Source organism: Alternaria conjuncta (genome assembly GCF_024043145.1).
Source record: "Alternaria conjuncta strain BMP 0040 chromosome Unknown scaffold_2, whole genome shotgun sequence".
Taxonomy (NCBI): Eukaryota; Fungi; Ascomycota; class Dothideomycetes; order Pleosporales; family Pleosporaceae; genus Alternaria; species Alternaria conjuncta.
In genome coordinates, this window is record NW_026250091.1 from 2,494,139 (window position 1) to 2,507,822 (window position 13,684).

At 54.0% G+C, this 13,684-nt stretch overlaps 4 protein-coding genes across 4 annotated transcripts; all 4 read left to right on the plus strand.

Moving 5' to 3' along the window:
- Positions 1-3,483: 3,483 nt before the first annotated feature.
- On the plus strand, positions 3,484-4,859 carry J4E85_001953 (uncharacterized protein; the record flags this gene model as incomplete). The annotated part of the gene is made up of 3 exons (XM_051466233.1): positions 3,484-3,622; positions 3,674-3,981; positions 4,239-4,859. The coding sequence occupies 3 exons, from the start codon at positions 3,484-3,486 to the stop codon at positions 4,857-4,859; spliced, it is 1,068 nt and encodes a 355-aa protein (XP_051330790.1).
- A 781-nt stretch (positions 4,860-5,640) lies between these two features.
- J4E85_001954 (uncharacterized protein) lies at positions 5,641-7,902 on the plus strand (the record flags this gene model as incomplete). The annotated part of the gene is made up of 1 exon (XM_051466234.1): positions 5,641-7,902. The coding sequence occupies one exon, from the start codon at positions 5,641-5,643 to the stop codon at positions 7,900-7,902; it is 2,262 nt and encodes a 753-aa protein (XP_051330791.1).
- A 763-nt stretch (positions 7,903-8,665) lies between these two features.
- J4E85_001955 (uncharacterized protein) lies at positions 8,666-10,228 on the plus strand (the record flags this gene model as incomplete). The annotated part of the gene is made up of 4 exons (XM_051466235.1): positions 8,666-8,707; positions 8,829-8,897; positions 8,968-9,732; positions 9,797-10,228. The coding sequence occupies 4 exons, from the start codon at positions 8,666-8,668 to the stop codon at positions 10,226-10,228; spliced, it is 1,308 nt and encodes a 435-aa protein (XP_051330792.1).
- A 1,290-nt stretch (positions 10,229-11,518) lies between these two features.
- On the plus strand, positions 11,519-13,492 carry J4E85_001956 (uncharacterized protein; the record flags this gene model as incomplete). The annotated part of the gene is made up of 1 exon (XM_051466236.1): positions 11,519-13,492. One exon carries the CDS (start codon positions 11,519-11,521, stop codon positions 13,490-13,492), a length of 1,974 nt encoding a protein of 657 aa, XP_051330793.1.
- Positions 13,493-13,684: the final 192 nt, after the last annotated feature.

The window sequence follows — 13,684 nt, forward strand, 5'->3', positions numbered from 1 at the left end:
GGAGTTTGAAGAACGATTTTGCGGGCTACGAGGATGCTGAATTTATGAGTTGTACCTTCTGACGCTGCCGTGGAGGCATTCAACAGGGCCATTGCTTACAGTAGTGTCTATCTAACGGCAATGTATCCATCAGAGCGTCTCTTGGTAACGCGTACAACCCTTTCAGAACGAGCGTCTTCGTGCAGTAGAGTAGTGAGACTGGCACATCTCACATCAAATTGCAGTTCAAGGGTATGCGACCCGGCCATATATTGCATTGCGTCCCCTTGATTAATCTCGTTCACGTACAACTATTGAGGTCTACAACGACGAGATTCGCACCGTGAGTAGCTTGGTAAAACGTCCCTGGACGTATCCATTGCGCCTGTCATTCCGCGAAGTCATCTACACCAGTGTCATGTACATGAAAGCTTTCGGAGCAGCAACAGAAGCTTAGATGAGAGCCCCGCTCAACAGCAGCGTATCTGATGATGAGGATGTACTTGGTCTCCGCGGGTTCGTAGACTGACGCAATAGAAGGGTATGTAGGCGTTCCGAGTATAATGTATGATGCAATGTATGCACGATATAAGATGATGTATACGTCTGTTCCGAGGAGTGCTGAGTATGATTCAGAGAGGACGTGGCACAATGCATACATCTATGTTGCATGTAAGATATCGCGTACATAGGCAAGCCTCTCCGTCAGCGTCTGATGCCAAACAGTTGCATTCCTACCTAGAGCTTCAGCCTTTTCAACATTCTCCTGAAAACAAACATGTATACCACGCCTGGCCACAGTCCTTGTGATGCTGGACCAGGCTGACACTGAGGTGTGCAGGCACGCCCGGGCAGCACTAAGTATCCCAGCTGTTGTATAGCGCGCGGCCCACTCCATACCTCGGAGCACTATAGCACCGGGAATCGAAATCGAATCTCAACGACTTTTGGACCAGGTTCGATAGCTCAAAACGGAATGAACCTTGTATCAAGGCTGTAGTGGCTGAGCAAAAGCAAAAGTATCATCGAGAGAGATCATCAAGTATCAGTGCTGCAATCTCACCAAACGTTGAGAGACTTGTCTAAGGACTTACCTCCGCCTCGAGTCTTGGGCGTAAAGGCGGACGGACGAATATAGCAGACAATCTCTCAGTAAGCATCGCGCCCCAACATCCAAGCATCAGATCGTCGACTAGGTGTATTTTGAGTGTGAGATCATCGACCCTGAGCGGGAACTCATCTCGTCGTCAGCACATCAAAGAAAATCTCACACTTCCCCACGGATCAACATGCCAGCACATCGATCCTACCCAGTGATGCCAGCCGCACATCAAGGCATCCACGAATAAAACCCACTCATTACCAACTTTGTCCCCGCGGAATGACGAAATGGGTTGCAGCACCAGGTTTGGAGCGAGTGAACATCTTCATCTGCGCCCCTTGACGAGCCGCACACGCCAGGCCTGCGCTCCAGTTTTAATACAAAATGCGCAGCAACGGCTTACCCTGCTCCCCTGTCGATCGCACTATCGATACCCAGGGGTGCTGCTTCTGGACTGGGCTGGTGGTGGCTGGCCATGCATGCGTCATAGCCCTTTTTCAGGAGACAGACGCGAGCGCGCGGTGCCCGGTTAGCGAAATTGAGCGTTTAGGTTTGGCGTGTTTTGGGACTGGCGTGGGCTAAGACGCGTGGTCAAGCGGTGGCTTGCGGGTGCTTGGCCGGCATCTTCGCTGCGGTGGGTAGGGCCGTCGTGGTGTTTGGCTAAAGGTCGGCGCGCGTGTTTGTGTGGTTACTGTGGTGTTGGGCAATTCTCGGAGGGTTTAGGCTGAAGTGGAGGGTTCGTAAAAGAGATGAGGAGAGATAGGGTGAGTGAGCTTCCGAGGGGGAAGCGACTTCATGTTGATTGAAGATGCAGGCGTGCAGACTGGTTGTCGGGTCGTAGAGGTGCCGTTGACTGACACGTTTCGATTCGCGGGCGCGTCGCCGTGCTCTTCGCGCGCCGCTTGAGTGGTGAGGGAGCGATGAGGCTTAACGCCGTTGCTAGACGACGGCGTGAGGGCGCCGGCGCTTTTTGTCATGCGCGCCCAAGCGCCTTGCGCATTTCATGGCATGGCAAGCCTCAACTTGGTTTTGGAAGGTCGCACAGGTAGAGGCATGAATTCTGCAGGTTGTACTCAGGGTGCGGGTGGGAAGTACACGGAGGGGATGACCTTTCTTGTACCCTGGACTATAGCAGAGCGGCCAGTAAGCAGGGCTGCAGGTACAACAGGTACATAGCGCGGACACCTGCTTATGTTGTTTACTGCAGGCTGCAGGTAGCGATGATGTCGCTGCAGGTTGGGTTGGGTGTAAGCGACAGGGAGGCGTCCGATACGACGCCACCGAGGTGTTTAGTATGCCCCGTGCCAGAGGATCAGCATGCATCAAAAGACAAAACATGCAGCAGGTCCCGCGCTGTGCACCCAACCATTACATTCTCTCCCTTTTCTCTTCATACGCTCGTTATCGAAAGTGCGCTTATACATTCGTTTGTGTGGTGTTTGGTACAGATCAGAGTAGTGTCGACTGCCCAGGACGGTCGCTTTATCGATTATCGCGAGACATATCAGTTCTGGGAAAGGGTCCGCGTTAGTAGCACTGGACACGGGAGCACAGCGACAGCACCAAGACGGCTTTGCGAATCACCGGCGGCTTGTGTGTCGTGTCCGCTGCGTTATCGCGATCGAAAGAGTCGTGATCTGCGAGGTGTCCGAGGTTGAGCACGTCATGCCCACGAGATAGGCCGAGTGCTTCACGTTTGACCACACGACTCCCTCGTCGAGTTTCAGCACCCATAGCCATCCCACGACGCCGGCGGAGCACCCAGGGCGCCAACCAAAAACCCAGAGTTGGCAGTGCAGGGAGTACCGCGGTTCGAGTCAGACCTAGTGCCAGTGCGGAAGAGGCGGAAGAGGCTACTCTTGAACTAACGGCCAAAGCGGGAGAGATCAGTTAGCCAGAAAGTGCTCCATTCACCAGCACAGACCTCACTTAGCGCTGGTAAGTCCTGCAGCTCCACCAGCTCCCATCCTCAACAGCCGCATCGCCATCAACCTCTTCCCTCTCCACACCAGCTGTGCTACCGGCGACACCCGTCCGACAATCCATCACGGGCAGCGATGCTGACGATAGTGTGAAGCATACCAGCAACACTTCGCGCACACCCCCAGTAGCCTATCCCACCGAGCCGGCGCTTTTCTGCCAGCGACTGGTCCGTACCACCTCACACCACTTCCACCCATCGACCCCACTCGGAATCCTCTCGAGGCCCTCCCAACCTCCATCACCAGCTTCATCGCCCGTTCACGACGTCGGAGGCGTTCAATCGCTGTTCCAAGTCCTCATCGCCGCAAGCGCCCATTCACTACCGAGGGACAAACAGCATTGTCAAGACCTTCGCACAAAGACCGCGCCTATACAAGCGACCTCGACCTCCCCACCCACAACCTCACACATCCATCACCATGGAGCATAGATTCGCCTCGACGCTGCTGGGCTTCCTCGCCTTTTTTGTTCTGCTATCGTCCATCCAGCGCGCAAGTGCACAGGGCTTTACGCAATCATATTGCTCCAGTCTAAACACGGGTAGCGATGACGACGTCTGTAAGTGACATGTTAATCCTGTCTCTCATGCTCCACAACTAACATCCTTAGACACATGGCCATATCAATCCAACGGCAACTGCACCAACCACTGCAAGGAGGAAGGTACCTATGCCTTTGCCGTTCTAAAATACACCGACTGCTGGTGCTCAAACTACGCTCCCGGGGAGACGGCCGACATCAGCGACTGCCAGAAGGACTGCCCTGGCTTCCCGGCCGAAAAGTGCGGTGACAAGGACAACAACCTGTTCATGTACATCCAAATGGACGGCAAGGTATCCGGTACCATTGGAGGCTCGGAACCCACGTCCTCCGCCGAGACTTCCAAGACCAAAGATAAACCTACAGAAGCCCCGACTGTTAGTATTACCCCTCCTGTCTTGCGCGCGTCTTTGCTGTTCTTCATCTCTATTTGCTTTTTTGGTTTCTATGCGTACTCTATCGTGCGACCGGTGTTTGACTTCGTGGTAGTCTGCTCCGGCTCCGCCACCAGTCACTGTGACGCCTGACCCGGAGACTGTCATCTCTCTGGTCACCACGGCACCGTCTTCTACTTCTTCTTCTACTGTATTTGCTCTCAATCCTGTCTGTAGCACATAGCTAACACATCAACCAGACCGAAAAGCCATCTGCGACTCAATCCGAAGCCGACGATGAGCCGACCTCAGCCATGGCACCTGTCACAACGCCAACCGTCCTGACCGAAAGCGGTCGTGTCGTCACCAGAACAGTCGTCTTCACTCCGACCGCGGCTGCCTCCGAGGAAACCAGTCATGACAGCGGTCCCAACGTGGGCGCCATTGCCGGTGGTGTTGCTGGCGGTGTCATAGCTTTGTTAGCCATCGTAGGTGGTGTACTATTCGTCCTCTGGCGGAGGAAGAGGCAGCAAGACGAGCAAAACGGCGGACATGACGGTGGTTCCGCCGGGATCTCGCGCAATGTAAGCACCATGAGCAGAGCCGGCCTGCTAGGAGGACGTAGCGAAAAGTCACCGACCCAGCTTGTCACCAACTTCGGTTCGCAACGGAGCCGCCACGACGAGGAATCGATCACGCCCGTTACTCCATCGAGCCGCCGATTGAGTCAACCTATCCTAGTCGACTCGCGCCTCAACCCAACCGCTGTTTTGACCTTCCATGGCGCGAACGCCAGCCGGGAAAGTCTTGGAAGCATCGATGACAGCCGAGATTACGGACGACAGTTGAACGTGCGAAATCCGGATCCGAACGTCAACTAGGGGAAGAGCTTGAACCATCATCTGCGGACTCGATAACGGGTGCGACTACATCACGACCCGGAGAAACTCCGTACATTCACAGAGCACACCTACCATCAGAAAAGTTGGATGTCACCACCGCGCTACGACTGACGAACCTACAACATCATATCCAAAATAACCAGGCGTAATTCATAGCACCGACGCACGGCCGTCTAGTTTGTTTCATTACTGTCTTTGGGGCCTCCACGCCACACATCTACTCGAGACACTCCTGTCCGGTTCGATCACATCATTAATGGGCGCCAGCATCTGTGTACACTATTTCTCCTTCTTCGCTGGATCTCTGTTATGCGGCAATGTATATACTTATTTAGGGGGTGTGGGAAAAGAACAACATCAGAAAGGCCTCACGGCACTCGGCAGAAAAGGGACACACCTTGCCACACCTAATGGGTCACACCGTCATGGTGTATGGGGATGGCGGAGTCGCAATAGGGATCTGCTGGTAGATTAGTTTAGTTGGAAGAGATGGGACTGCTACGCGTACGTGAATGCGAGTAGCTGCATCACCACTCGATACTTGAATTTAGAAATTACTTGTCAATTTGTGTTTTAGGATTTTCGTTCCTGCTGTTCATTTGTCAACGGCGATCCGAATCATCAACCCTGGCCATATTGCGTCCCGCCAAGGCGCTAACAAAGGAGACACCCAGCACGACCTGTCGCATCTTACACGTTCACCTTAAAGTCAATCTCGTCAATCCATTACTTCTCACTATTGCCCCTTCAACCCCTCAGGATGGATAAACTTCCAACGGAAGTCCTCGCCGAGATCGTCGAGTTGCTCCGCGACCGCAAGGATCTCTGGAGCATCAGTTACACAAACAAAAAGCTGCATGCGATTGCCAACGATATCATATATTCCTGTTACGTACTTGACCGTCAGGACGCGTCGTTGTTCATCCGAGCGCTTGCATCGAATCCCAATCTCCAGCGATGCGTTCAACGCGTCAAGTGGAACAGTCCCATCCATGATGAAGGTGCCTTCAAGTTCCCCCGTCTGATCACAGAAGCCGAGTTCGATCAAATCAAGGAGAAAGTGGGATTTCCCTTCCCCGCAGCCTGGCCACGACATAGTACCTTCCTCACCGGGAAACTGGTGGAGGTGAATAACTGGATGCGTCTTCGTACAGAACGCGATCTGTATCTCAGTACGTTCATGTTGTTTACGCCGAACGTCAAGGAGCTTTGCATCTCCACGAAGCGGTGGGGATCTGAAAGCATGTGGTTCGTGCAATCGCTGGTCGGTAAGATTGGCACAAACCTACAGAAGGTGATACTCGACGGCGGAGCGAACGTTGTAAACCTCCTTCCGCTTTTTCTGCTGCCGAAGATGAAAACGCTGATCATGTCCGATCTACTGGCACCCACTCTACACGAGGACGCCGAATTGGAAGCCATCAACCTCGTTTGGGCACGACTGGAAAAAGAAGGATCGAATCTGGAGCATTTGGAAATCTCTCATACTACCACCGACATATTCGATCTCGCCCGCTTGCTGAAAAGCCTCAAAAACCTCAAATTACTCGACTACGAGTTCAGCGGCGGCGGGGGTTCGATCAAGAAGCACAACAGAGACGTACAAACGCTCTTCGAAGCCATCGGAAACCACTGTGCGTCCCTCAACAACATGGCCATCGACGACGACCGTCTAGTGATGAACCCAGGCGCGCTTGAACAACTGCGCGGCTTGGAGAACGTGGAGAATTTCCAAATGACCACGTCCATCTTCTACGAAAAAGTTCATTGTCGTTCCGTTACCAAGGAATTCCTCGCCGAGTCGCTCCAACGAAACCTCGGGAACCTGCCCAAGCACCTCAAAAACCTGCGCATCTCAACCAAGACGGGTTATCACGACGTGACGGAAACCTGCTTCGATGTCTTGCTCACCCTGGGCTCTGCTATAAAAACTCTCCTCCCTGATCTCGAAATCATTACGTTCTTTGGCTGGCACCCGCAACTAGGCACCTTCCCATGCCAGACCCGCATCGCTGCCCTCCAGTCTGCGTTTGCGCAGGTAGGGGTAAAGATTGTGTCGGAACATGATACTGTAGGCGACTCTGAACGTTGGTACACTAAAACGCGCGTTGGTGCTTCGAGCAAGATTGAAGAAGACTATGTCTGGGTGCATCTTCTGGAGGACTTTGAGGGTGAGAGGGAGAACCCGTGGGTGGCACGGTTTGGGAGCTCGTATAGGGGGGATGAGTTGAATGGCGATGTGTGGGACAGTGATGAGGAAGAGGAAGGGGGAGATGATGATGAGGAAGAGGAAGATGACAATGAGAGCGGGGAAGACAGCAATGGGGACGAGTGGGAAGATGAAGATGACAACGACGAGACTCCTAATCCTAGTGCTGGTGGCCGACCACTGAATATGCAAGATATCATGGAGGAAATGGGGATTCTTGCGGCTCAGGGACGAATGCCGGGTATGCCGAATATGCAGCCAACAAACGACGATAGTGAGGAGGATGGAGATGATGGAGAAGAAGGCTCGAACACTGAATTTGGCCCCGGCCGTCCGCTTACCATGCAGGATATCGAGAATGAGATGAGGATTATGATGGGGCAGGGACTGATCTTTAATTTGCCTGGTATGCCTGGTTATAGACCGGGGGGCGGGGATGAGGAAAATGAGGAAGAAGATGATGATGAAGAGGAAGAAGAAGAAGGGTCGAACGACAGCGATGCCGAGCAAGATGAAGACGACTCGGACAACAACAACGACAACGATCCGCCGCCAGCCATGGAACCTCTACCCAGCGCCAGCCACCTGACCCTACAAGAAATCGAGGAAAAGATGAAGACAATGATGGCTCAGGAGCGCATGTTCAAGTTGCCTGGTATGCCTCATTTCAATCCGGAAGATCAGTATGACAGTGAGGAGGAGGATGAGGATGAGGATGAGGATGAGGATGAGGATGAGGATGAGGATGAGGATGAGGATGAGGATGAGGATGACGAGTTCAACTACGGAGGAAACTACGGAGGAAGAGTCTGACAACGATCACGACAATGATGACGATTCGCCGCCAGCCTTGGGTCCTCAACCTAGCGGAGGTCGCCCGTTGACGAGGCAGGATATCGAGGATGAGATTAGTATCTTGCAGCGAGGGGGCCGCCAGGAGGGATGTGAGGTGATGTGATGGCGATGATGGATTGATGGATCGGTGGATGGGAAGTTGGGGTAAGAGATGCGGTTTCTGGGGACTGAAAGGATATATGGCTTTATTTTCTTCTCTTGTAGGTGCAAGTAGGATATTAGGTAGCATGCGAGGACGTATGTATTCAGCAACGCGGAGTCAGTTGAGGTTAAGAAGTGTAGTTGAATGCAGGCTTGTTGCGGCCCTCACTACTGCGAAGATAGCTTTGTTTTTGCTTCTTCTGTACAGACTGCTGATTCTCTTTCTGCGTACGTGCTGCTCAGCATGCGATAGAAAAATACTACCGAATTAGCCTATTCCACGATTTTACGGTGCCATTATTTTCAACATATCCATGATATGTTATCCACTAAGGCAGACGAAAAAATATAGAAATGATGTTGCGACAAAAGCGACAGCATCAGACGTGGTGCACTTGACTGCGTGGATACCCAAATCACGCAGATCCCTGTGAGGCTCAACTGCACACGCGCCACGCGTTCTTAGGCCCACGTACCCTGAATCTCGACCGCAACACCGACCCCGTCCACGTTCCCCCAGCCTGGGACCAGACCTCACCTTCTATTCCACTATAATCGCACAGTTTCTCGGTTGCCCATCATGAGTAAAATGTGGGAGGTGGATCCGGAGACGCGAAGTAAGGTACGTTGCGCTCTCTACCGCTGAAGGAGGGGGACGTTAGGGGTCAATTGCAGCGTGAAGGCAGCATAGGTGATGAGTCGAGCATGCGCATATGACAGAGGCTGATCGATTTCGTACGCAGTTGCTCGAGATACAAAAGACCAACGACAACAATAAGTGTGTCGACTGCAATGCGCCGAGTCCGCAATGGGTATGCAACCGCCCTTCCTCCAACTGCGCACGCGATCACCGACTACACCTACTAAGATGGACTGTCATAGGCCTCGCCCAAGCTCGGTATCTTCATGTGCCTCTCCTGCTCGGGTGTACACCGCGGTCTGGGTGTGCACATCTCCTTCATCCGCAGCATCACCATGGACGCCTTCAAGGGCTCGGAACTCGTGCGCATGGCTGCCGGCGGAAACAAGCCCTTCCAAGACTTCTTCAACACACATCCTTCGAATACGAAAGACGGACGTACATTCGAGGCCTCGTCCATATCAGAGCGATACGACTCGGAAGCGGGCGACGAGTGGAAGGAGAGACTCAGCTGTAAGGTCGAGGACAGGGAGTTCGACAAGGCCAACCTACCCAAGCGGTTACCCAAGAAGGACAATGCATCTACAGCCGGCATGGGCGCGCCCTTGAGCGGACGCGCCAGCGCAGCCGGAAGCCGAAGCCAAACACCCCTCGGAAAGACACGAAGCAATGACGCGGGCTTCCAGCGCTCGGGCTCCCCCGCCCTCGGCACCAATGCCATGTCTAGTCAGAAAGTAAAGAACGAAGCCTACTTCGCTAAGATGGGCCAGGAGAACGCCAACAGACCAGACGGCGTTGCGCCGAACCAAGGCGGTAAATACGGCGGTTTTGGTAGCGAGCCAGATGCCTGGAAGAAGGACGACGAGCCTGGTGCGCCTCCTGCGCTGGACGACTTCCAGAAAGATCCCGTGGCTGCGCTTACCAAGGGCTTTGGCTGGCTAGGCGCAAGCGTGAGTAAAGTAGGCAAAACGGGGTATGAAGGCTGGGTGAAGCCTGGTATGGCAAAGGTACATCTTCCCTCCTCCCAAAACCCCCATAACCCACAACAACGACTAACATATCATGCAACAGCTCGCAGAAGCAGACCTCGCAACCCAAGCCCGCACCACAGCCGGCACCCTCGGCCAAACCCTCCAATCCGGCGTCGCAAACGCAAACACACAGTTCACGCGCTTCGTCGAAGGAGGAGACTCTGCACACCCTTCTTCTTCCTCTTCTTCTCGAGCCCCGTTGTCGGGTCAGCGCGAACCGGAGCGCAAGGACTTTTGGGAGAGCTTTGGTGCGGCGCCAGCGGGGCCGGCGAAGGATAAACAGGACTTTTGGGATGAGTTTGGGAGTGCGGCGGGTAGCGGAGGTGGTATTGGGGGTGGTGCTGGTGGAATGGCAGGGAAGAAACCGAGTGGCATTGGCACGAGTGCTATGAAGAAGGGGGGTGCTGGTGGGGGGATGGGTGGAGGTGGAGGTGGAGGGGCGAAGAAGGATGATGAGTGGGGGGAATGGTGAGAGGGTGTCTGTCGCACTAAGTGAGGCGTTTGGGCGTTGGATACGCGGGTGTGGGTTGGGTTGGTATGGTTGGTGGTTAGACAAAGAATGGGAAGTATTGCTATCGGTTTGTGAAGAGTGCTTTATCTTTGGGCTTTGCATGTGGCTTCACTTGTATCGATGGATCCCAACATGGTATACATCACAGGTCTCAGGTACGCTTTTGCGCTATACTCATATTTCATCTGAGTTCACTTAACTTACTCCATGTAGGATTCCTGTCGAGCATACCTGGTTCGCTCCTTCCTTATGATCGCTGTTGAAACCGCACTTTCCGAACGGTCACTCTCACCGGTTTCATGCCTTCCTTCGTCGCGATCCCATCTCGCCTGGCCACCTTCCTTCCCTTAATCTGACTGTTACGTCACTGCGACTCCAACCGGTACTCAATTCAAGCTACGCCCTGTCCTCTAGAACGTTCCAGCCTTTCGCTTTGCACATATCTGGGGGAGATGCTGAGAAGATCGACGAGTGTGATGACAACCCTGGACTCCAGGGCTTGTCGCTGCTCCATTGGCCAGAGGTTCTTTCCTCATCAGTTCAGTATCCTGGCCTGATTTACTGTAGCATTTGGCGCGACTGCCTTCCTTGCTAAATTTCTGCCCAGCTCAACTGTTCGCAAACGCCACGACTTCGTCATTCCACCACGCAAAGCGCAGCAACCACACGAGATGGACCATCTTCCTTCCGCAACCTACGGAAGCTACCTTCTTCAACTACACCTCGGTGACGAAGCCCGAGATCTGGCTCTAGCGCGTCTTCGAGACCCTTATAATCGCACTTCCTCTCCCGTCTCTCCGTCTCTTCTTCACCCAACCACTCAACAGCAACAGTACCGTTGGACAGTTGCTTCTTTTGCACCGCTTCTCTACTCAGTTGGTACGTGTCTTTACTGCATCTCGTCCTCACCTTTGGCTTGCACCACACCGGCACCCCAGACCCTTCAACCCCCTCCTTCATCCGATGCTGCTAAGGGCATATATACTGACGCATCACAGGGTCACATCATACCTTTGGACTACAGCTTCAATCGAACTCCTATCCTGCCTACTGGTTGAGTAGGTCGCCTCGTCTTGCTCTTCATCAACAAGTGCTGACGCACATAGTCGATCCTTCTTACCGATCTGAGCCGTCATCGTCGAACTGAGCTGTGGTTGAACACCATTGCCGGTATGTCTCCTCATCTGCCTCTTTCCTCTTCTTTTCGACACAGTATGAACCTTCACTAACACAAAGCAGAGCTCCCCGACCATGCCTCGCTCCACCCTCGTCGTCGCGAGTGCAGTCCTCGCACTCCTATCTCCCCTCGCCCAGGCCAAGATCAAGAGCGAAATACGCACATACCTCTTCACCAGCGACGACTGCAATGGACCAACCATCGGCGGCAACGAGGACCTCAAGCCCAACAAGTGTCACGACATTGTCAGCGGCGCCAACAGCATGAGGCCTTCCACGAACAAGCACCAGGAGTGGCTCAACCAGATCAACCTCGGACAGCAAGAGTGCTGGGTCGCCACATACAAGCATCACGGCTGCTCAGGCTACCCATCAATTGTCGAAGAACTCCCCGGGGCCATCGATCAGTGCTTGTCACCAGACGAACAGTTTCTCTCCATGATGTTTGGATGTCGAGCCGTGAAGTCAGAGAACGTTACGACGACTACCGTTGTGGTGGCACCACCCCCCATCGTTACCGTGGCTCCCCAGCCGATCTCAACTTCCTACATTACGGTAGTTGAACAACCGGCCTCAACCACCATTACGGTAATTGAACGACCGGCCACAACCACCATCACGGTAATTGAGCAAGCGAAGGATACCGTTACCGTCTATCAGAAGCCGAACAATACCATTACCGTCTATCAGCAGCCGATCACAACTTCCACCGTGGTCACCGAGGTTGGGGTTGTTGGCTATCTCACGACATGGATGCACGCCGGCAGCTCCTTTACCAACTACGTCTCTACTATCTTGACGACTTCCACCAAGACTTTGTATTCTACGAAGAGGACCGTCCCCACCTCCATGGTGACTATCATGCCGACCTCCATAGAGACTATCACCCCGATGCATTACGGAACCGTGCTTCCTAGCTCTCGGCCCCATACCGTAACTGCCAATGTCGAAGACAGCCACTACCCGCGCGAGCGTCGCTCCGACCCTCAGCCCGAGGCCCACGCTCTGGAGCCACGCCGCAGGAGCAAGTGGAGGGGCCCTCGGATTGGTGTATGGATGAAGCACCCTTGGTCTCAGGCGGTCATTTGCTACGAATGCTACGCCAAGGCTCATGACAATCTGTGGAAGTTCGAGTGCCGCTCTGGACCGAACAACCCCGTCTCATGCGAGGGCCCGGCACCTGATCCCAACGAAACCGTCACCGTCACACATACTCCAGATGTCACGGTAACCCAGGGTGCAGCGATCACCAGCGTGTCAGTCGTTACAGTAACCGCTGGGCATGCGATTACAACGGTCATCGGCGGCAACCCAATTCAGCCAATGCAGACCATTACGCTCGGCCAGAAGGAAGCCGATCTAGAACGCCGCTCATTCCACAGGGCCGTCAGATTCACCCACCCGTGGTATCCCAACACAGAGATGTGCGCAGATGCTGAATGGGAGGAGCGGGGATCGAAGGGGTCAGAAGTCCGAATCCAAAAACCCAAGGAAGACATGAAGAAGTGCACCCCGAAGCAACAAGTGCAGTTCATCGACGCCACTCCAGAGACGAAGACTGTCGTACTCCCTTACTCTACTGTCTCTGTGATCTTCAGCACCTCCACGGTTTATCCTCCGGCTGTCGTCACCGTCGCTCCTCCGTCTATCGTCACCGTCGCTCCTCCGTCCGTCGTCACGGTCATTGGCTCTCAACCCGTGGTTACTATCACCACGATTTCGGCTCCTGCCATGGTCACCGTCACTCATAAGTTCCCTCCTGCACCATCGTACGTCACCACAACCATAATCGCCGCTCCCGAGCCGCCTTGCACCACCGAACCCTACTCCATCAAAACCGTCTACGTCGACCCTGAGCCACCCTGCACCACCACCCCCGCACCTGTTTCCATCACAACCACAACCGTCTTCGTCGACCCCGAGCCACCTTGCGATACGGTCACCGTCGCCCCCGAGCCACCCTGCGACACGGTCACTGTCGTGGGAAGATCTGCGCCCACGCCCTACACCACCTTCTACTCAAAGCGCCAGCAGCTGCGCGATCTCTGAGTTATCAGAGGAAAGGAGAAGGACTGCACGGGGCTGGAGATGACGTTGAAGCATGATTCTGTTTGTATTGTTTAGTGTTGTTTCGTTAGTTGAAGTATGATTGTTGGGCCCAAGGCCACCAAACTGCTCTTGTTTCTTTCTCGGGCGATATCTGTTCCCTGTCCATGTTCAACGCCACCTGATGTGCGTCCA